General features: G+C 43.2%; 1 protein-coding gene across 1 annotated transcript in view; it reads left to right on the top strand.

Annotated features, from left to right (window-relative positions):
* col7a1l (collagen type VII alpha 1-like) overlaps window positions 1-23286 on the top strand; it is a gene marked incomplete at its 5' end in the record, with an annotated part of 253304 nt that overhangs the window by 202445 nt on the left and 27573 nt on the right. The window contains 10 exons of the mRNA XM_084330929.1: window positions 659-784; window positions 5794-5865; window positions 6228-6263; window positions 9222-9281; window positions 13012-13056; window positions 17543-17578; window positions 19262-19297; window positions 19446-19502; window positions 20129-20200; window positions 20322-20393. Coding sequence (XP_084187055.1) covers window positions 659-784; window positions 5794-5865; window positions 6228-6263; window positions 9222-9281; window positions 13012-13056; window positions 17543-17578; window positions 19262-19297; window positions 19446-19502; window positions 20129-20200; window positions 20322-20393 — 612 coding nt within the window. The remainder of the gene's footprint in view (window positions 1-658; window positions 785-5793; window positions 5866-6227; window positions 6264-9221; window positions 9282-13011; window positions 13057-17542; window positions 17579-19261; window positions 19298-19445; window positions 19503-20128; window positions 20201-20321; window positions 20394-23286) is intronic.

Here is a 23286-nt window from a genome sequence, read left to right as displayed (position 1 = left end):
TGGCCCAGACTGTCTCCGGATGTGGTCTGAGCAATCGCATCTCAACGCGTCCTCAGCGCATCTTGGGTGCAATTCCCACCTGTGTTTAGATCCGGCCACTTGTGATCTAATCACCCGGATCTGATCTCTACGCCAGGTGGAAACAACCAGCTCCTTGCTCAGAAAGAAACACGATGAAAGCTGGTGATCATACAATTTTTCTTATTTAGACAACTCTGAAGGTTCTTCAGTCCCTAAGGAGCTCCTTCACTGATGTGTTCTATAACACGGGGACCTCTTCTGGGAAGGGAACATTTCAATAGAACCCGTTTTAGAGATTATTGGGGACATTAACCAAATAATTTACTGAAACCTAACTACCCTGAAACCTCCCTGTGGAAGACATTTGTCATCTGACTTTCTGTCCCGTCACTCTGACTTTAATTTACTTTTGTTTTTCATTTTTTAAATTTAATTCAGGGGACGTTATTGCCTCAGTGACTCACTCGCTCGATTAAAGTCGTGCCTAGGAACATACAAACTGATAACGGCAGGAGGGACATTTACAATTATTTTGTAATTAATGAAGCAATTAGAATAATAATATAGCACAAACAATTCACTCTACCAAACAACCTCTCTCTCACTCTCTCGCTCTCTCTCCCTCTCCCCCCACCAGGGTCAGCCAGGAGAACCAGGACCTGCTGGTGCTCAGGGTATCCAGGGTATCCGTGGCAACGCGGGGATTCACGGCTCCCCCGGAGTGGGTGGCCACCCGGGTGACCCGGGAGTGTCCGGCAGAGAGGTGAGTCTGGTAGACCAATCACATCGTCACACTGGTCCCACAACCTCTGCCTGAGAGAGAGAGAGAGAGAGAGAGAGAGAGAGAGATAGAGAGAGAGAGAGAGAGAGAGAGAGAGAGAGAGAGAGAGACACACCCCCTTAGGCCTGTGTTCTTAACCTCAGACACCCTTACTGTAGGTGTGTGTTCTTTGCACACTGCGTTTGGCCTTCAGCGCTATCCGTAGTGTCCTTGGTTAACCATAGGACACTACGGCAGCAGTGAACCCGGGGCGCTACATTGGTAGGTGAGTACAGTACATAGACGTTGGCACTACCTAACCCTAACCACACTGTTACATTAAACTGACCTTAACCCTAACCTTAACCACACTGTTACCTTAAACTGACCATAACCTTAACCCTAACCCTAGCCTTAACCACACACTGACCATAACCTTAACCACACTGTTACCATAAACTAACCATAACTGTAAATAACCTTTAACCATGTCGCGGCACTTTGCTCTCGTCTGTCGGCTCCGGGCTGCGTTTCTCCCGATCATTCAATACATTGTTAGAAAGTTGAATTTGCCGCCTTTCGATCGTCACCACGCTCAACCTATTGCATGCTTCGGGTCTCGAGTTACAAGACGAAATATCCGGCGAGCGTCATTTGACAAGCCGTTCCGACGAGTGACCACGTCGGTTGTAAACGGTCCTGAACTGACCAGTCAACATCTGATTAGCACTGTTACTCAGTAGCACTCATTTATATATTTTATACCCAGTTTAATAACCTGTACATTGTATATTACTGTTGCACTTTGTTACATTTGCACTCTGGTTGGAAGCCAAACCTTTTTTTTCCCATGTACTGTACTTGTGCTGTATGATGACAATACATTTGAATCGAATCGAATCTAATATATGTCTATAGTTTTTCAGTATAGATGATTTTTTCTTGTGAAATAAAGAATATTGGAAGTTAAACAGCCTGAAAGGGGGAAATATAAATCATTATTTTGTGTCAAAGTGTGCGACTATAGGGGGTGCTCTGTTTTTGGGTGTCGTGAACCAAAAAGGTTGCGAACCACTGACTCCCCCTATAACCATGGTTACCCTGCTGACCCACTTATCCTGCTGCAGGACCGGGTTAGAATTTATTGTGATCCATTTTCACAGGCGTTCTTTATCCGCCTTCTACCCGCCATGATCATATTACACACTGAGCACAGCCAGCCATCCGCTGAATACCCGGAGAAGAAACGCTTCCCACACAGAACGCTCTTCTCTCTTTCTCTGCATTATTGTGACGTCCTGAAGGAAGACGCTCTTTAGATAAATGTCACAAATTTGCGAGTTTTGTGGCTATTAATCCCGTTTTTCTTTTTACAAAAGCCTTGACAGACATCTCATAATATCATGTAATATAATAGCATCACATTGTGATATTTACACTGGGACACTGTACACTGTACATTGGAATATTGACAAAGCCATACTTTGTGGTCATTTACTGTACATTGGAGTTGATAAATGGCTTGAACACAAACAGAGGACGCTGGACAACTCCACTCTAATTATTTCAGATTTAATGAAGAATCATTGTCTTCCACACATGTTGAATCATTGAAGTAGGTTGATCACCTTTAAAGAAAGACACTCCACAAATAACAATTGCATGCTGAAATATATTTTCATTTAGTCTTTTCCATTAAACATGATTCGTTTTTTCCTTCCAAATAAATTTAATTTGAATTTAAACAGACAACATCTATTTAGTTTGAATTTCATTTAAAGTGCCACTTGCAGGTTAAACCCTACTCTTCAATTATGGGTAGTTTACATCATTGGTATCTAATTTCATTATTTATTTTTATTTGACGCCAGAAATTCCACTCAGAAAGGGTTAAAAATGTCCACGCATGAATAACATGTATGGAGCCAATCAAAAAGCGTATCAGACGCTATCAGGGCCGTGACGTCACTGCAGGTAACTTTCCCCTACTTTCCACTACAATGGAGTTTGACGAGTGCAGAAAGCTATTTCCTTGATCCAAATGGACGCCTTACAAGACGCAAATGGGTTTAATCGTCGGAGAGACTTTGATGGACCAGCTACAACTGGTTGAAACAAGGTAGTTATAAGGTTTTTAATGTCGTAAAAAAAGAACTACATTTACCACTAGGCAGCCTGTTGTTCAGTACAGCAGCGCTACTGGTCTGTGGGGTGTTGCGGGTCATAGTACCAAGCTGGCTATATGGCTCTGGCTAACAGTAGCATTATGTCTACTGTCGTGAACCATTTTAAATCGGGGCATGTAAAAGAGTTTCGGAAACTAGTAAAATGTGCAGGTCCTCTTCTCAGACCTGTGGGGCAAAGCACTGCACGCATCATGCCGGCTAGCAAGCTACACGTCACAGCATGTTGATACCACGATAGTAGCCCCTTTCATGACTGATGCACTCAATCACGAAAGGGGCTACCACGATAGCTAACTAACGTTAACGTTACATGCTCAAACACCTTATAACTACTACTACTGCTGTCGTGTCCATAAGTTCCCTGGCAGAATACTTTGTTTGTGAGGACAAAGGTATACAAAGAGGAGAGAACCATATTAAATCGGGGCATGTTAGGAGTTTCGAGAATGCTGGCTAGCTAGCTAGCTACTAACGTTATATACACAATATGTACAACGACACAATGATTTACATTATTACAAATATGGTAACGTGGTTGTGGCTTTTACAAATAGTGGTTAGCTTTAGAGATAAATGGCTATGATCATGGAGCACTAGTGTTAGGTGAAACAGATACTAGATCCTCGGCTAGCCTAGTAGTAACAAGAAGGCTCTTTGCTTCCTGCCACTACCTGCCTGTGATTCTCAGGCCCCTGCTGCCCTGTACCTGCTGTGACGTCATCATTACGATGACACACGCACGTTATGAACAATGGATTAAAATATCCACGTACGTGGTGGTTGTGGTTGGGTCGACAAAATGGTTGATAAAAACGCTAAAACTGGGTCAATTTCTATACTTTTTTTCCCCCTCTTCATGAAAGTCACCATTGGCCTAGTCACATTGTTTATTGAACAAAAATACAACATGCAAGTGGGCCTTTAACCAAATTAATTTACCAAACCATTTTTATTTAAATCATACTGGAATAAATGCAGCCCAAATAGTGGTTCCCAAAGTCGGGGTCGCGACCCAAAGGTGGGCCGCGAGCAGCCACGGGAGGGCCGCGAGATGATTTCCAAAAAAATAAAAAATAAAAATCAATATTTTTTTTTTTTTTTTTTTGTCAGGCCACTGAACTTAGAAGCAGGCCAGGACAGTGTTTCTAGTTGTATTCTAAAATTCTATTCTATTGTATTCTAAAATGTGACTATATGGTTTTATATTAACTTAATAAATAAACAAAAACTAAAAATCTACTTATTTCAACGAACATTTCAAACTAAATAACAGATTATGCACATAAAACGCTGAAAACAACCGAAGCAACAATAGTATTTTAATGAGGCTATTATTATTATCATTATTATTTTGCAACAAGTTAGCCCTCTCATAAATAGCACATATAAATGAATAACTAACTTGAACTAACTTAATAGGATTGAAGTGATATTTGGCTTAAAAAATCGGTCGACTGGCAAAAAAAAAAAAAAAAAAAGCCTGACGATGTGCATTGGGCCGCGGCTCTCTGACGCCTTATTTTCTGGGTCCCGGCCTGAAAAGTTTGGGAACCCCTGAACTAAATAACTTGCCAATTGGTATTACCTAATTATTTAGTCAAACAATAATATCAAACATTTACGAATTAGAATAATTCCCACAAAATCAAAAACTTTCCAGGTATACATTATAGTAATTTAAATGAACAATTAACAAAAATTACAAGATATACATACCACACCAACGCAAGAGACACCGGGTTTGACTCCGGCTGTCGGCGTTGCCTCCGGCTTGGGCCGGCCGTCATACTAACTCATTGGCAGAGTTAGTGGGTGGAAGTCGATGGGTGGTAATCTGGACTTTGTGGACAGCGACTCCTACAGGTCGGTTGGGTGACGCCTGCACAGCAGAGACAGGAAGTAACGGGGGCAGCGTGAGCCTCCCACACGTTACACCTCGTTAATGAGAGTCCGCGCTGGCAGGTGAAAACATGTGACAGGCACGTGTATCGGAGGGGACATGTGATGCAAGGCTTCTATCCTCCCTACAACCGACAAGTGGGGGGCATATGCGAGCAACGTTCAAGACAGGGGAGGGAGAATTGGCACGAGAGGTAAAATTGGGATGGGGAGAAAAATCACAGAAAAAAAGGAGGAGAAAAAGTAGATAAAAAAAAAAAGATATACATACCATTAGCGTCTCTGAGGTGATTCTTTCACTGAACCCTCTTTTTCTAATTCATACATGGGCATTCTTCTCCCACTGAAGGAAACTAGTCCTTCCACTACAAAGTATATCTTTCCTCTGCCTATTCCACCCCAAGATGGCATTCACACCTGAATAAATTTGCTGCTAATTACCTACTGCAATGAATCCAAATTGACAATGTGGTTAGAAGTGGTGGAGAGAATAAAAGCTAGCATATAATGGTAGTGTCTGGTTAGGAGCGAATGATAATGGATGGATTATCCATTGGGGGGTCCAGGGTGGGGGGTGCGAGCAAGAGCATAATTGTGTAGGGGAATAGATAGCAGGTATTAGGGGCATATCTTGTATAAGACATTTATCTAAACGGTGATTTAATTTGATGTGCACTGTTAACAATGCTTGTATATCTAATCGTGTGTTGTCATGTTTGTTTATGTGTTTGTTTAAAAAAAAATTAAAAAAAAAAAATACAAAAAGAAAGACATTAAAAAAAATAAAATAAAAAAAAACTTAGACATTGTCTTAACAATGTCTATACTACTACCTACTATGCTAATATGTCTATACTACTACCTACTATGCTAAGTATGTCTATACTACTATGCACTCACTTTTGTTTTGTTACTGTATATACACAGGGAGACAGGGGAAGAAGGGGGAAGAATGGAAGCCCTGGTACACCGGGATCACGAGGTTCACCAGGAGAACAGGTAGAGAGACGCTAACTACTGGACCGACTGTCTGGAGGTCGTGACCTGTGGGGTCTGGAAGGGGACGGTATCTCTTAGTACAAACCACAGCACAAAATGACTTCTTGGTCTTACTATGTTCATTCTACTGTAACGATGTTACTGCTCTGAGTGACTTCTTGGTCTTACTATGTTCATTCAACTGTACCGATGTTACTGCTCTGAGTGACTTCTTGGTCTTACTATGTTCATTCGACTGTACCGATGTTACTGCTCAGAGTGACTTCTTGGTCTTACTATGTTCATTGTACTGTACCGATGTTACTGCTCTGAGTGACTTCTTGGTCTTACTATGTTCATTCTTGTGCTCCTCTTTTCCAAAGGGTTCATATGGTGTGCCTGGGTCAAAGGGAGAAAGGGTAACTATTAACGATAGGTTATGAATATAACCGTAGTTCTATGAATACTAGTGACGCTCAGCGTCATTCTGCACATATCTCGCTCCAGTGTATATGCACTGAATAAAAACTTTACAATGTACCTTTACATACCAACATCCGTCTGACCACACCCCCATCTGCTACCTACATAAGCAGGGGTGGGGCCACACACTCATCTCCTTCTCAAATCATTTCACCACAAGGAAAGATCAAAGGCCGCAGAACAGAGAGGGCCCCTTTAAGAGCCCCGGTACCAGACTTACACATGTGCTTCTGTGGGCCAAAACCTAACCCAGTTGTAGATCTCAACGACACACACAACCCTTCATCACAACAAAAAATGGCAAAAGTACACTCTTACTACAGAGGAACGCCGTTCTTCATAACGAGAGAGACATAAGTCCTTGATTACGTATTGGCCACAGGCCTTGCTAAGCACACATGATAGTGACCAAACAACCTTTTCCCTAGGAAAATAATAGTTTCTCAAGCGGAAGCACAACCCCAGCAGCTTAAGCTGAGGGTTACATCGTATCCCCACAAACACAGTGACACAATATATTGTAAACAACATGTCTGAGAGGAGGGGGGGGAAGCCCCAGGGAAACCGGGGGGGTCACCCCTCCTACCTTACCCTTGATACGACCAGGTTGAACAGGTACCCCTGTTAATATGTGAACATGCTGTTCATTGTCATCACAGGCTGAGAAAAGGATTCATTCCTCAATCACATGTCACTAAGCATAGCTTCACAGGTTAATTAACCCACTTAGTTGTGAGTTCACCCACGTTACAACGTTACATGAACACACATGTTCTCATCACAACTAACCAGTTCATTTTTACACATGTAAAAAACAAACGCCGATTTTCTATGGAGAGAGAAGCTATACCAGTGACAAGACAATTCACACACAACACGCGTCGTATCCTCAATGTATTGCAGCAACACATGTTTTGGAAACATCGTTATTACAAAACATTTAGAAGGGAAGGAAAGAAGAAGTGTTTAAAGTCCGGTCAGGACTCCTACCTCCACCCTGAGCGCAGGCCGAGAGGACTGCAACACTGGTTAACGGGACACCGAAGTCGAACCCGGCATCTCCTGCGTTGGTGACGAGGGTAATGTCCGCTACGCCACCCAGCCGCCGTTCTCCATGTTGACGAAGTCCTTGCTGGCATGGCACCCGGGTGTAGGGTCGACTAACATACTCTGTCAAAGATGACGTCGTAGTCAGAGTGTTCAAGGCATGTTATAGTCACAGTAACGTTCAACAGTGTAGCATTAAGCTAACAGCCGCCCGACTGATAGCAACAAGCTAACGTTTCCTAGCCTAGTGACACAACGGGCTAGCGCCGCAGCTAACAGCTGACTGGCTAACAGTAGGCCACAAACTAGCACGCAAGCTAAGCAGCTATCACCTGAACTGTACACAACGACATAACAAGCCACACTTCAGACAGGCCGCCGCCTGAATCCCCCCTCATCCTAAGAGAGAAGAGAAAAAGAAATGTCAAACACAGTTTTCAACTGTGATTTACCAGACATACAGCGGAGTCGGCTCAATTCCCATACGGGCTGCAGCCGACTTGAGCATGGAACTACCGATAAAGAAGATCCATGCCCACATTTCCTCGTGCTTTAGGGTGTACTTACACATTCATGTGAAAGATGGGGCCTGCACGGGACAGAGAAGCATCCGCTTGTCCAGAGAATCCCGGGTTCAACCAGGTCTCGTCGCGGCCCACTAGTTTGACCATCATGGGTGTCAGACCAAGATCCTCCATCCGCCGCCTAAGAAGCCGAGCAGAGGACCCCAATCTGGGGCCGGCCTTCGTAAAATTGTCAGCTAACCCCCATAGCACTAGCAGACAACTAGTGCTCGCAAGCAAAACATTACTCACCCAGCTCGGAAGCAACCAGTTTCTCACAACAGCCGGTGCCTCCCACAGTCCAGCTGTATGACCGGAGGTTCAATACCTAACCAGCCGCAGCAAGGAGGACTGCAGGTGGGGAGTATATCAGCGACGCGAGCCCCTAATACGAAAAAGCCGGTGGACGTCAGAATGATCATCATCTTCCAGACACTCCAGTGACGAAGACAATATCGCCGTATTTTCTCGAAATAGTGAGAGAGAAAATAAAGATATAACGTCAACGTATCTCCTTGTTCTTCCTTTCTTCAGATAAATACTTTCTTTCCCATTTCAAGTGATTGGTATACAGGCACTCTTCTTGGGGTGAAATTTGAGAAGGAGATGAGTGTGTGGCCCCACCCCTGCTTATGTAGGTAGCAGATGGGGGTGTGGTCAGACGGATGTTGGTATGTAAAGGTACATTGTGAAGTTTTTATTCAGTGCATATACACTGGAGCGAGATATGTGCAGAATGACGCTGAGCGGAAGCTAGTATGATATAGAACTGATGTTTCTGTAGCCTTAGTATCTAATGTAGCCTATAAATACATTTGAATCTAATCTGATCTAATGTATGTAAGTAGGCATACTCGATACAGTATAACCATATAGTATTAGTAGGTATTATAAAAAAAATTATTGTTAAACTAAGTTCATTTTCAATATAAGTCTAGTAATGTATGAATTAGTAAATAAAATATAGTATGTTCTGATGAGTAAATAGGGGTGGGATTAAATAAGTGTATGCTTCTTCCCACTCCTTTTCAAATATGTAAATGACAACAACAACAAAATTAGTTTTAACTTTTTTGTTTTGTTATTTTTTATTTTGTATATACATTTATTATTTGAACGGCTTAAATCTATATATGTACATGATGTTTGTTTGTTATGTTGCATATTTGAAATAAACTTCAATCAAATCAAATCAAATAGTAATGGCATTACAAGGATAACTTTAGTATGTTTGTTTTTTGCATGAATATCTGTGTAACTTTCTGGATCCTTTGTTCCCATCAGGGCGACAGTATTCCGGGGCAGCCAGGCTCCAGGGGTGTGTCTGGGGTCCCTGGACAACGGGTAAAGCTGACTGTATTATAACGTCCACAGTGTACTAACACTTCTAGTATTAGGGTTCACACAAGGTCCTTGGAGTGCTTAAAGTGCTTGATTTTTTTCAAAAAAAAAGCAGAGGCCTGGAATTCCTTGAAAACAGCCAATTTTTTAATGAGGTGCTTAAAAAGTCATTGAAATTTTTGCATTGAATGTTTTGTTTATCCATGATCAAATTATTCTGTTTTAATCTAATCTGACGAGTCGCTGTCTCTCGCGCTCCAACTGCTTTTCCTCATTTCTTCGTGTGTGATGCTCTAGCTGGCAGCAGGCCAAGAAGATGCTGGGTCTTGGGATATTTCATATGTTTTGGCTAATTTTGATTTAAATTGTATAATTCCCATTTTAAAATGTTTTACCATGGTATGTTTGGTATCTTTTTTTTCAGCACAGCCTCACATATATGACCTGACAGTTAGTTTTCATATTGTATAATACTGTATATACTGTATACTGCATAATGTACAACACAAAACACAAAATCGGATTGAGAAAATGTGTTATTTTTAGTATGAACCAATGCAAACATATCAAATCAAGGATATAAAACAGTGGAAATGCACCCTCAGGTAGCATATTTACATAAACATAAGAGAACAGATCAGAATTCAATTTACAAAGCATTATTTTCTCCATACACATGTAATAAACACAGACGAAATTTTGATTCTCAACTGGAAATTATCACCAGCATGCATTTTTTTTAACAAAAAGTCAGTAAAGGTATTTTTTTTTACAAAAAAAATTAAAAAAAAAATGTTTACAGTAAAAAAGTAAAAAATGACAAAATAATTAAATTGTGGGATATTCAATATACATATATACAGTACACATATGACTAGAGTGCAGTCATATAGAGTGCAGGATGCCTGAGGCGTATCAAAAAAAATTGCACCTGTCAAACTGTAACGCCTTGGCAGGTGTTACCTGTGTATACGTGGCATGGGGGTCTAGCTGCGATCTTGGGGGTCTGCACGGCATGAACCGGAGGGGCTGAGGGGCTGGATCAGGATCACTGTTGGTCTTCCAGGGCGTCTGATCTCCTGCCTGATCTCCTGCCTGATCTCCTGCCTGGGCTGGACGTCTTGGCCTGGCCTGGGTTGTCCTGCGTCAGACTGGAGCAGGCTGCTCATCATGTCTGCACATAAATGGCACACACATTGTACATATAAGACACTGCTCATACAACACACACACACACACACACACACACTGTATATACACTCAATATTCCATTCTATATATTGCGTACAAAGTCTACCCTCCTTCCATGTCTCACAGAACTGGTTGAAGGCAGAGCTTCTGCTCCTTCCTCCTCCTCACTGTAGAAAACAATAAAAAGCACATTATTTTCAACATTCAACAAGGAATCTCTTGATGCACACTTACCATGTACACTTATCATGTACATTCACCATGTACACTTATCATGTACATTTATAATGTACACTTGTCATTTACATTCATCATGTACACTTGTAATGTACATTCATCATGTATATTCATCATGTACACTTATCATGTGCATTCATCATGTACTTGTGCATTCATCATGTGCACTTATCATGTGAAAGCCTTTCTTTGCCTTTCCCAACAAGTTTGACAAAAACAAAAGCAATCAAAGTCCAAAATAAGTGTCTTTACCTTTCATTGTCGTCATGATCAGTGGACCTTTCGTCACCATCACCAACAAACGATGGATCATCAACGTCGTACTACTACTACTGCTACTACTACTACTACTACTACTACTACTATTACTGCTACTACTACAACTACTACTACTGCTATACAAGTCGAACTACTAACTATAAACTACAACTACTGAAAAAACGGTGTTGTCCCACAGAAATTATCTTTTAGACAAACTTTTTGCGCACATGGAGACTTCTTCTACTGTTCCTTTCTGGCAGTAAACTTCCGCCTCCTTAGTCACTTACTCCCAAACGTTTCCGTTTCATTCTAGCTAAAAAAATGACCAAGATATTGATACAAATGTAACGCATGTAAAATTATATCTGGCACATTTTACGCGTGCGTAAAAGTTTATTTAGCATCGAATTGAAATGATCCTGGTTCATTCATTTATTGGTTTATCAAGACAAAATAAAAAGTAGCGTGTAGTTTCAAGGACACGTCATAATGCCACGCCGAAAAAAACCCGGAAATGGACAAAGTTTTCGATACAGAGAGGCACAAACTGATGACGTCACTTCATCACGTCGCCGTGAGCCGCGACCGGGAACCGTTAATCGCCATGGGTTAAATTCATAATTTACCATCCCTCGCCAGCTCTATTTGTCTATGGAGAAGTTCCCCTTCTTTGCAGGGCTATAACTTTTTAAATTCTATTGCTACATTGCCATTATTATGGCCCATTCAATGTCCTATATGTATTGTTCAGGGTGTAGCAACGTTAAACTTTTTCATTCACATATTCATACTAAAATATGGTCTAAAGTATAAGTATGTTTTTATCGTTTTCTGCAGCTTTCTTCAGAACGTGATTTATAGCCCTAAATGCATTATATTGATGATGAAATACAGTTTGGTAGCGATCGGCGCGAGATGAAAAATTTCAACTGGACGTACTTCTAGAATGATCTACGTATGATCTGATGATGACCGGATGGGGGGGATCGTTTATAATTCCGTGGGCAGCGTTAGATGATTCATCCAGAGTGGGTCATATGTTCATCATAGCAGTTTATATGGAATAAGTTAGAAAATAACGCTGAATCTTACCATATGTTCCTCGCGCTGTTGGACGATCAGCGTGGAGTAGACCGTTTTCGATTATGGGATGTTGATCCTGATTAACCATTTCCAGGTTGTATAATACTATATACGTCCAAATAACATTGTTTATTGAGTTAGGGCGAGCGATTGATCATCCAGTGTGTTGAGATGGAGTCCGGCTACCGATCGCGAGTGCCCGGAGCACATATGGATGGGCACTTCCTGTTTGGTGCGCCCCTCCCTCTTGGCCGATCTGCCGATCGGCCACCAGATGGCGCTCTCGAACCGTTAGACAGTTGAGTGGAGCTCACCAGTACATCTCAGGGCTCCGGAAAGGAAATAGATTTCGATGACAGATTTTTGAAATATTGACATCAAAGACGAGTTACGGCGTCTTCGGCAGAATGAGCATGGCTAGGAATGACGTCTTAACTCGTCCCCGGCGATCATAGTGTTAAAAAAAAACAGCATTTAAAAGTGAATTGTATCCTTCAAGTGACATCCTTGAAAATGAAAAATGGTGCTTGGAAAAGTACTTAAAAGTCCTTGAATTTCATTTAGCAATGTCTGTGGGAACCCTGTAGTATGGACCTTAATATAACGTCCACAGTGTACTAGAACTTCTAGGATGGACCTTAATATAACGTCCACAATGTACTAACACTTCTAGGATGGACCTGAAAGACAAGATTTTATATTTCGGCAACATTTAACCTGAACATCCGACTAAAATTTTATTTGCCTTTCCAGAAGCATATAGACATAATGTCTACAACATAGATTATTGTTTTAATCAAGATATCCACCCTTTGCTCTCTGTTTGACTCAGAAGATGAATGGCCTCTTTGATTCTGAATCCTTCCTCTAAATGTTTCTATCTGAAAACCTATTGAACCTTATAAACTATTTCTGTAGATCAAGCAAAAACATTTGGGGTATTTTCCCTTTTCTTATTCAGGGTGAAAGGGGCTCCCCTGGAGTGAAAGGAGGCTCCGGGAATATTGTGAGTGATCTGCATTATTTTCAAAAGACCCACAGCTGGACTGAATGTTTCAGATTCGATTTCTGTTCCAATTCTGAGCAGGTTGATAATATACATGTTGACGTCTCGTGGCAGGGTTCTAAAGTAATTGTCTTTTCTCTTGACGTCCTGTGGCAGGGTCCTAAAGTAATTGTCTTTTCTCTTGACGTCCCGTGGCAGGGTCCTAAAGTAATTGTCTTTTCTCTTGACGTCCTGTGGCAGGGTCCTAAAGTAATTGTCTTTTCTCTTGACGTCCCGTGGCAGGGTCCTAAAGTAATTGTCTTTTCTCTTGACGTCCTGTGGCAGGGTCCTAAAGTAATTGTCTTTTCTCTTGACGTCCCGTGGCAGGGTCTTAAAGTAATTGTCTTTTCTCTTGACGTCCCGTGACAGGGTCCTAAAGTAATTGTTTTTTCTCTTGACGTCCCGTGGCAGGGTCCTAAAGTAATTGTCTTTTCTCTTGACGTCTCGTGGCAGGGTCTTAAAGTAATTGTCTTTTCTCTTGACGTCCCGTGACAGGGTCTTAAAGTAATTGTCTTTTCTCTTGACGTCCCGTGACAGGGTCCTAAAGTAATTGTCTTTTCTCTTGACGTCCCGTGACAGGGTCCTAAAGTAATTGTCTTTTCTCTTGACGTCCCGTGGCAGGGTCCTAAAGTAATTGTCTTTTCTCTTGACGTCCTGTGGCAGGGTCCTAAAGTAATTGTCTTTTCTCTTGACGTCCCGTGGCAGGGTCCTAAAGTAATTGTCTTTTCTCTTGACGTCCTGTGGCAGGGTCCTAAAGTAATTGTCTTTTCTCTTGACGTCCCGTGGCAGGGTTCTAAAGTAATTGTCTTTTCTCTTGACGTCCCGTGACAGGGTCCTAAAGTAATTGTCTTTTCTCTTGACGTCCCGTGGCAGGGTCCTAAAGTAATTGTCTTTTCTCTTGACGTCCCGTGGCAGGGTCCTAAAGTAATTGTCTTTTCTCTTGACGTCTCGTGGCAGGGTCCTAAAGTAATTGTCTTTTCTCTTGACGTCTCGTGGCAGGGTCCAAAAGTAATTGTCTTTTCTCTTGACGTCTCGTGCCAGGGTCCTGAAGTAATTGTCTTTTCTCTTGACGTCTCGTGGCAGGGTCTTAAAGTAATTGTCTTTTCTCTTGACGTCCTGTGGCAGGGTCCTAAAGTAATTGTCTTTTCTCTTGACGTCCCGTGACAGGGTCCTAAAGTAATTGTCTTTTCTCTTGACGTCCCGTGGCAGGGTCCTAAAGTAATTGTCTTTTCTCTTGACGTCCCGTGACAGGGTCCTAAAGTAATTGTCTTTTCTCTTGACGTCCCGTGGCAGGGTCTTAAAGTAATTGTCTTTTCTCTTGACGTCCCGTGGCAGGGTCCTAAAGTAATTGTCTTTTCTCTTGACGTCCCGTGGCAGGGTCCTAAAGTAATTGTCTTTTCTCTTGACGTCTCGTGGCAGGGTCTTAAAGTAATTGTCTTTTCTCTTGACGTCCCGTGACAGGGTCCTAAAGTAATTGTCTTTTCTCTTGACGTCCCGTGGCAGGGTCTTAAAGTAATTGTCTTTTCTCTTGACGTCCCGTGGCAGGGTCCTAAAGTAATTGTCTTTTCTCTTGACGTCCCGTGGCAGGGTCCTAAAGTAATTGTCTTTTCTCTTGACGTCCCGTGACAGGGTCCTAAAGTAATTGTCTTTTCTCTTGACGTCCCGTGGCAGGGTCCTAAAGTAATTGTCTTTTCTCTTGACGTCCCGTGACAGGGTCCTAAAGTAATTGTCTTTTCTCTTGACGTCCCGTGGCAGGGTCCTAAAGTAATTGTCTTTTCTCTTGACGTCCCGTGGCAGGGTCCTAAAGTAATTGTCTTTTCTCTTGACGTCCCGTGGCAGGGTCCTAAAGTAATTGTCTTTTCTCTTGACGTCTCGTGGCAGGGTCCTAAAGTAATTGTCTTTTCTCTTGACGTCCCGTGACAGGGTCCTAAAGTAATTGTCTTTTCTCTTGACGTCCCGTGGCAGGGTCCTAAAGTAATTGTCTTTTCTCTTGACGTCTCGTGGCAGGGTCCTAAAGTAATTGTCTTTTCTCTTGACGTCCCGTGGCAGGGTCCTAAAGTAATTGTCTTTTCTCTTGGCGTCCCGTGGCAGGGTCCTAAAGTAATTGTCTTTTCTCTTGACGTCCCGTGGCAGGGTCCTAAAGTAATTGTCTTTTCTCTTGACGTCCCGTGGCAGGGTCCTAAAGTAATTGTCTTTTCTCTTGACATCCCGTGGCAGGGTCCTAAAGTAATTGTCTTTTCTCTTGACGTCCCGTGGCAGGGTCCTAAAGTATAATTGTCTTTTCTCTTGACGTCCCGTGGCAGGGTCCTAAAGTAATTGTCTTTTCTCTTGACGTCCCGTGGCAGGGTCCTAAAGTAATTGTCTTTTCTCTTGACGTCCCGTGGCAGGGTCCTAAAGTATAATTGTCTTTTCTCTTGACGTCTCGTGACAGGGTTCTAAAGTAATTGTCTTTTCTCTTGACGTCCCGTGACAGGGTCCTAAAGTAATTGTCTTTTCTCTTGACGTCCCGTGACAGGGTCCTAAAGTAATTGTCTTTTCTCTTGACGTCCCGTGACAGGGTCCTAAAGTAATTGTCTTTTCTCTTGACGTCCCGTGACAGGGTCCTAAAGTAATTGTCTTTTCTCTTGACGTCCCGTGACAGGGTCCTAAAGTAATTGTCTTTTCTCTTGACGTCTCGTGGCAGGGTCCTAAAGTAATTGTCTTTTCTCTTAACGTCCCGTGACAGGGTCCTGAAGTAATTGTCTTTTCTCTTGACGTCCCGTGGCAGGGTCCTAAAGTAATTGTCTTTTCTCTTGACGTCCCGTGAAAGGGTCCTGAAGTAATTGTCTTTTCTCTTGACGTCTCGTGACAGGGTCCTAAAGTAATTGTCTTTTCTCTTGACGTCCCGTGGCAGGGTTCTAAAGTAATTGTCTTTTCTCTTGACGTCCCGTGGCAGGGTCCTAAAGTAATTGTATTTTCTCTTGACGTCCCGTGACAGGGTCCTAAAGTAATTGTCTTTTCTCTTGACGTCCCGTGGCAGGGTCCTAAAGTAATTGTCTTTTCTCTTGACGTCCCGTGACAGGGTCCTAAAGTAATTGTCTTTTCTCTTGACGTCCCGTGACAGGGTCCTAAAGTAATTGTCTTTTCTCTTGACGTCCCGTGACAGGGTCCTAAAGTAATTGTCTTTTCTCTTGACGTCCCGTGACAGGGTCCTAAAGTAATTGTCTTTTCTCTTGACGTCCCGTGACAGGGTCCTAAAGTAATTGTCTTTTCTCTTGACGTCCCGTGGCAGGGTCCTAAAGTAATTGTCTTTTCTTTTGACGTCCCGTGACAGGGTCCTAAAGTAATTGCCTTTTCTCTTGACGTCCCGTGACAGGGTCCTAAAGTAATTGTCTGTTCTCTTGACGTCCCGTGACAGGGTCTTAAAGTAATTGTCTTTTCTCTTGACGTCCCGTGACAGGGTCCTAAAGTAATTGTCTTTTCTCTTGACGTCCCGTGACAGGGTCCTAAAGTAATTGTCTTTTCTCTTGACGTCCCGTGACAGGGTCCTAAAGTAATTGTCTTTTCTCTTGACGTCCCGTGGCAGGGTCCTAAAGTAATTGTCTTTTCTCTTGACGTCCCGTGGCAGGGTCTTAAAGTAATTGTCTTTTCTCTTGACGTCCCGTGGCAGGGTCTTAAACTAATTGTCTTTTCTCTTGACGTCCCGTGGCAGGGTCTTAAACTAATTGTCTTTTCTCTTGATGTCCCGTGACAGGGTTCTAAAGTAATTGTCTTTTCTCTTGACGTCCCGTGACAGGGTTCTAAAGTAATTGTCTTTTCTCTTGACGTCCCGTGGCAGGGTCCTAAAGTAATTGTCTTTTCTCTTGGCGTCCCGTGACAGGGTCCTAAAGTAATTGTCTTTTCTCTTGACGTCCCGTGGCAGGGTCCTAAAGTAATTGTCTTTTCTCTTGACGTCCCGTGGCAGGGTCCTAAAGTAATTGTCTTTTCTCTTGACGTCCCGTGGCAGGGTCCTAAAGTAATTGTCTTTTCTCTTGACGTCCCGTGGCAGGGTCCTAAAGTAATTGTCTTTTCTCTTGACGTCCCGTGACAGGGTCTTAAAGTAATTGTCTTTTCTCTTGACGTCCCGTGACAGGGTCCTAAAGTAATTGTCTTTTCTCTTGACGTCCCGTGACAGGGTCCTAAAGTAATTGTCTTTTCTCTTGACGTCCCGTGGCAGGGTCTTAAAGTAATTGTCTTTTCTCTTGACGTCCCGTGACAGGGTCCTAAAGTAATTGTCTTTTCTCTTGACGTCCCGTGGCAGGGTCTTAAAGTAATTGTCTTTTCTCTTGACGTCCCGTGACAGGGTCCTAAAGTAATTGTCTTTTCTCTTGACGTCCCGTGGCAGGGTCCTAAAGTAATTGTCTTTTCTCTTGACGTCCCGTGACAGGGTCCTAAAGTAATTGTCTTTTCTCTTGACGTCCCGTGACAGGGTCCTAAAGGTTTCGCAGGGAGCAAAGGAGAAAAGGTGAGCTGTCTCTTCACATGGTTACTCACAGCAGTTTAGAAAGAAAATATTTACTATGATTTTCCTTTATCACTTGTAATGGGGAGCATGTAGACTTAACCACGTACAATTATGTGGAAGAAGTGCGTAATCTAGTCACTGCCCTTATGATCATCATTCCATGGGCGGCTAGGTGGTGTAGTGGGCAAGGCACTCGCCACCAGTCTGGAGACGCTAGGATTCGCGTGTTCGAATCCAGCTCTCCACATTGTTTTCAGTTTAGCTGGTCGTCCGCAGTAATACACATTGGCCGTATTACGGGGAGGGAAAACTGAAGGGTGGGGATCGAACGTTGTGAACAAGCGACTCCTACAGGTCGGTTGGTGCGCCTGCGCAGTAGAATCATGAAGTGTCGGGGGCAGCATGAGCCTCCCACGCGTTACTCCTCGACACTGAGAGATCGAGCTGCGCAGGTGAAAAGATGCGACTGCTGTTACCTCAAGTACCGGAGGGGACTTGTGCTATGTATGACTTAGTCCACATTGCAGCCGGCTTGTGGGAGGCAAGAAACAGCGTTCGTGACAGGGGAGGGTTGAAATGGATGATACGAAATTGGGATGGGATAAAAATATAGAAAAATGGGAGAAAAAGTGGATCAAAAAAAAAATGATCATCATTCCATCTTCATTCCACATTGTAGTACACCATTAAATCAACATGGTTATTCCAGTTGTGCGTGTGGTTGAGTTCACACATGCAGTCCTCATTCCAAATGAAGAAAAACCTCACATGGTGTATCTTTAATACCAATATTTTAATGTGTAGGTTTTCATAGGCAGTGTTACAGTTTCTAAGATGTGTGGTTTTCCCATCATTTGAAACGTCAATGAGTTTCAGGGTCTTTTGACAGGACTACTGTCAGCTCTCTGTCAAAATGGTTTTAGGTTAAATGGTCAAATGGATTGCATTTATATAACAGGTTTTATGCAAAGCACTTTAAAACGTATGCCTCACATTCACCCATTCACTCACACACCAAATGGTGGAGGCAACCATGCAACGTGCCAACCTGCTCATCAGGAGCAGTTAGGGGTTTTGCCTAAGTGTCTTGTTCAAGGACACTTCGACGCGCCACCAGGAGAAGCCAGAATTGATCCACGAACCTTTCCTATTACCGGACAACCGCTCTACCTCCTGAGCCACTGTCCCTCCATTAATTCCCACCTCTCTACCTCCTGAGCCACTGTTGCCCCATTAATTCCCACCTCTCTATTTAAGTGTCACAACTAGCATCACCTCTGTTCCTTTCTTTGGGAGTGACAGTGGCTCAGGAGGTAGAGCAGTAGTCTGGTAATCGGAAGGTTCCCGGTTCGATTCCGACTCCTCCCTGCTGTGTGTTGAAGTCTCCTTGAGCAAGATACTTAACCCCTAACTGCTCCCGATGAGCAGGTTGGCACCTTGCATGGTCGCCCCCGCCATCGGTGTCTGAATGTGTGAGTGAATGGGTGAATGTGGGGCATAAATTGTGATCAAAGCTGTTATATAAATGCCGACCATTTACCACCTTTCAACATCCCTGACTCTCTCCCTGTGCTCTCTAAATAATCTTTCAACATCCCTGACTCTCTCCCTGTGCTCTCTAAATAATCTTTCAACATCCCTGACTCTCTCCCTGTGCTCTCTAAATAATCTTTCTCATTGAAGGGTGATCGTGGAATTCCTGGAGTCAGAGGAGATAGGGTATGATAACACTGTTCTTATTGAATTCAGGGTGAATGTCTGGGATTATGTAACCTCTTCAGAAGTGCCCTCACACCTTACAGATTTACTTCATCTTGGTTTGTTCCTCTGCTTGTATTCAATTATCAACCCCTGGTCTTTCTCACAGGGGAGTGTGCTTCAAATCCACGGGCCCCGCGGATACAAGGGTGCCAAGGGGGAGGCGGTAAGATCCACTCAAGCTTTCTGCTTTGGCTCGATGGGTACTCCTGTAACACAAGTTGAAAACATTTGAAATGTAATATTTGCGCAAGTGTAAAACGTTCCGGGCGGCCGGGTAGCGCAGCGGACTAAGCGTCTGTCTACCACCGCAGAGACACCGGTATCGAATCCAGCTGTCAGCGGTGCCTCCGGCTTGGCCGGTCGTCATACTGACACAATTGGCAGTGTCAGCGGGAGGGAAGCCGGTGGGTGGTAATCTGGTCATTGTAAACAGCGACTCCTACAGGTCGGTCAGGGCGCCTGCACAGCGAGGAAGGGATCTGGGTGAGGTAGTGTGACCTCCCACGCATTACACTCACCCAATGAGAGTCCTCCCTGTCAGAAAAGAGGCTGCTGGCTGTCTCCTATGTATCGGAGGAAGCATGTGATAGACTTCAGGGCTCCCTAGACCGGCAAGTAGGGGGAAAATGCGCACAATGACCAGGAAGGGAAGGGGGGAATTGGCATAACGACAAAAATTGGGATGGGAGAAAATACAAGAAAAATAGGAGGAGAAAAGGTGGATAAAAAAAAAAGAAGTGTAAAACGTTCCCTGTTGTTTTGTCTAAAGTAACACATGGTTTGTTGCAGGGAATGCGAGGCCCTGCAGGGTTTGACGGAGATAAAGGAGAGAAGGGAGAGGACGGTCCTCCTGGATTCAAGGTACGAACTCCTCTTAAGAAAATGTTTCACGCGACTCCATTACTCATTCTGTGATGATCTGCAGTGTGTCTCCTGTCAACAACAGGAAGTGATTACTGTGCCTTTTGTTTGCCAATTTTAGGGCCTGAAGGGAGATGTAGGAGCCAAGGGATCCCGGGGACCGTTCGGAGCCAGGGGACCAGTTGGAACGAAGGTCAGATAGAGTTCATTTAGATTTGTATAAAGAGGTGGAAAAATGTCCCATCGTTACCATGTAGGCTTAACCATGTATGATGGCAGAGAGGATAATGAGACGGAAGCTGGCTGCTATCCTGGAGAATCCCTCCCACCCCCTCTATGAGGAGCTAGCCATGGTGAGGACACCCCGACACTCCACAAACCACCTTGGCCAGTCCTTCATGCCAGTGGCCATCAGGCTCCACCACCACCACCAATTTTTTCATCAATACGTTCCCATTTTATAGCGTCTTGAATATAAGCGTTATATGGGATTTGGTCTAGTATATTTCCTGGAAGGCGAGATACAGGGCGCTAAGCTAATAACATTAAATCAAATGGCGTTTCGGCACTACAGAAGCTAGAGCTAAAAATCTAAATGCATACTGTCGGTATTCATGGTCCACCATGAATGCATGAAAGGGGGGGCGGGGGACGTCGTTTCTGATTATTGATTACCAATAACGGCGTTAGCCTCAGTAGCCACATTCGCTGATCGCCTGGTTGAGTATGAGAGCAAGGCCCGATTGGCCTGTAATTTACGTGAAAAAGATCTTACCGTGGGCCGGTTGGATCCCCAAAAGGATTTCCCAGTTATCGATCGCCATCTGGTAGATCGATATGTCCATTGGCTGATGATATATTCCTTTACTGCATAGTGAATTCGGCGTCACAAAAGGTATTCCATGCTACATGCTACACATATTGTTATGGTTTGACACCGACCCCAAACGCAAACGGCACAGAGAGAGTTGTTTCAGAGTTAGCCAAAATCAAGGGCGTGTTTATTTACTGAGTAACAAGGATGAATTTGGTGGTGAACAGAACAAACTGGGAAACAGGCATGTGAGGAATGTTTGCTGCTCTGCAGCTTCTCCCGGAAGGTTACGTTGTGGAATTTGTCCGTGACGTCAGAGCCGCTCTGCAGATCCTCCAAGCATATACTCCGGGTGGAGGCGGATAGGGAGAGAGAGAGTCCGAGTTAGCTCAGTGCACAATTGAAAACTGACAGGTGACTGGTGAAGTGAATTGTCCAAACAATAAATCCAAGTGACAGAATCTTCGGTGTGAAACACACAGTGAGCAGTGTCCAGAGTGAAAACAATTAGGTAATCCAAAAGTGAAAATCCAACTGACAAAAAAGGTGAGAACAGTCTGAACGAAAACAGGATCTCTTCAGTGCTTTAACACACACAAAAAACGATAGATCCAAAAAGACTGTTTACAAAAACTCACCAGAGCGCAGCGCGTGAAGCGGGCGGATCAAACAAGGCGAACGCTTCGTAACGGGGAAGCAGGTTCTCCAAACGGAATATTTCTCGAGAGTCCTGGGAGGCAAAGAACAGGGAAAGCAGCGACGGAAGGAACAGGCAAATGCAGGGAATATTTCAGAACGATCCAACATCAATAATAGGGAGATCGGGGCCCCGTTCCTCGTACCTGGATAACTGAGTTAGCCGGATAACTTTAACTGGATAACTGAGTTAGCCGGACTTTCCGGTTCCCCGTACCTGGATTTTCCAAATCACCATGACAACAGATCCAAAAGTTTGAGCCTGGTCGAAAGCAGAGTTTAAGTTCAAGTTAGCCTGAACCATCGCCACGCCCCCGCAAAGAAGTGACAGCCCGTTTCCTGAAATTATTCCCACAGTCTACGATCTGCATTATACCATTCTGAATTACGTTTTTGTGCTCCATTCTTCCAGAGGGGGCTTTTGAAATGTAAAATAGACCCAAAATGCTGATACTAAATTCACTTTGTCCTAAATAATGCACGTTATATATACCGTGGCGCTCGCTCGTGCGATGTACACATTATGTGGTTATTTTAATTGTAACTGGGATTAAGATGTCTGATGAGCAGTGTTGTGCTAGTTACTGAAAAATAGTAACTCAGTTACTTTACTAGTTACTTCATTTCAAAGTAACTTCGTTACTGTACTAGTTACTTACACCCAAAAGTAATGAGTTACTGTGAAAAGTAACTATTTAGTTATTTAAAAAAAAAATAAAAAAAAATTGCTCAAGTCCCATGCCCCATATACTCAAAATCGGTTGATCAACTTGACAGTTTCCATTCACATCACCGAACTCTGCTAAGCAATGTGGTCTAGAGCGTTTCATTATATATTCCCTCCCCGCTGTATGTATATTTCTCTCCCACCCACCCACCCCCTCCTAATGTACAGTCCCCTCCCCATCATATGTATATACTCTGTCAGGATCTAGGGGTAACAGTACTGTATATTTGAATACCGCTTATGTCACAAATGTATCAGTACTAAATACCTATATGTCCCTATGCCATAAATGTCATGTATGTTGTGTATGTCATAAATGTCTATATGAATTGAAAATGGGGGACCCTGATGGAAACAAGACAAACGTCTTTCTCTGGTCTGCATCCCCTTAACAATTGTATGTATTGAGCCGTACTGTATTGTACCCATTCTGCAATCTGTTAAATAAAGTTTTCATTCATTCATTCATTCATCCATTCATTAATTAATTCATAACCATCTTGCAGCGTTGTTTAAGATATCAATCAAAGCATTGCAACGTTAGAATAGTTAGGATATCAATTGTGCATGAAAGGACTATATTTATATTGTTTGATTAGTATTATGAGATTCCCTGGCAGATTTCGTACAGTCAAAATCCGTTGATCTTGAGTTTCAGTGAACACATTGCACTCACCGTCACCAGTCTGCGGTGGTCGAGATGTAACGTTAGTCCAGTTGACTCCAGCAGCCCTTCAAACATGTTCTTTATCTCGTTTCCATGTTGTATATTAATTATCTCTCCAAGTAGTTGCTAAATGGTTTGTTAGTTCGTTATTATTACTGCGTTCTTATTATGTAGATTCATAG

The sequence above is a fragment of the Notolepis coatsorum genome, assembly GCF_963971535.1.
Source record: "Notolepis coatsorum genome assembly, chromosome: 15".
NCBI classification, from domain to species: Eukaryota; Metazoa; Chordata; class Actinopteri; order Aulopiformes; family Paralepididae; genus Notolepis; species Notolepis coatsorum.
Note: the sequence above shows the minus strand (reverse complement) of the source record. Positions and strands in the feature narration are given on the sequence as shown.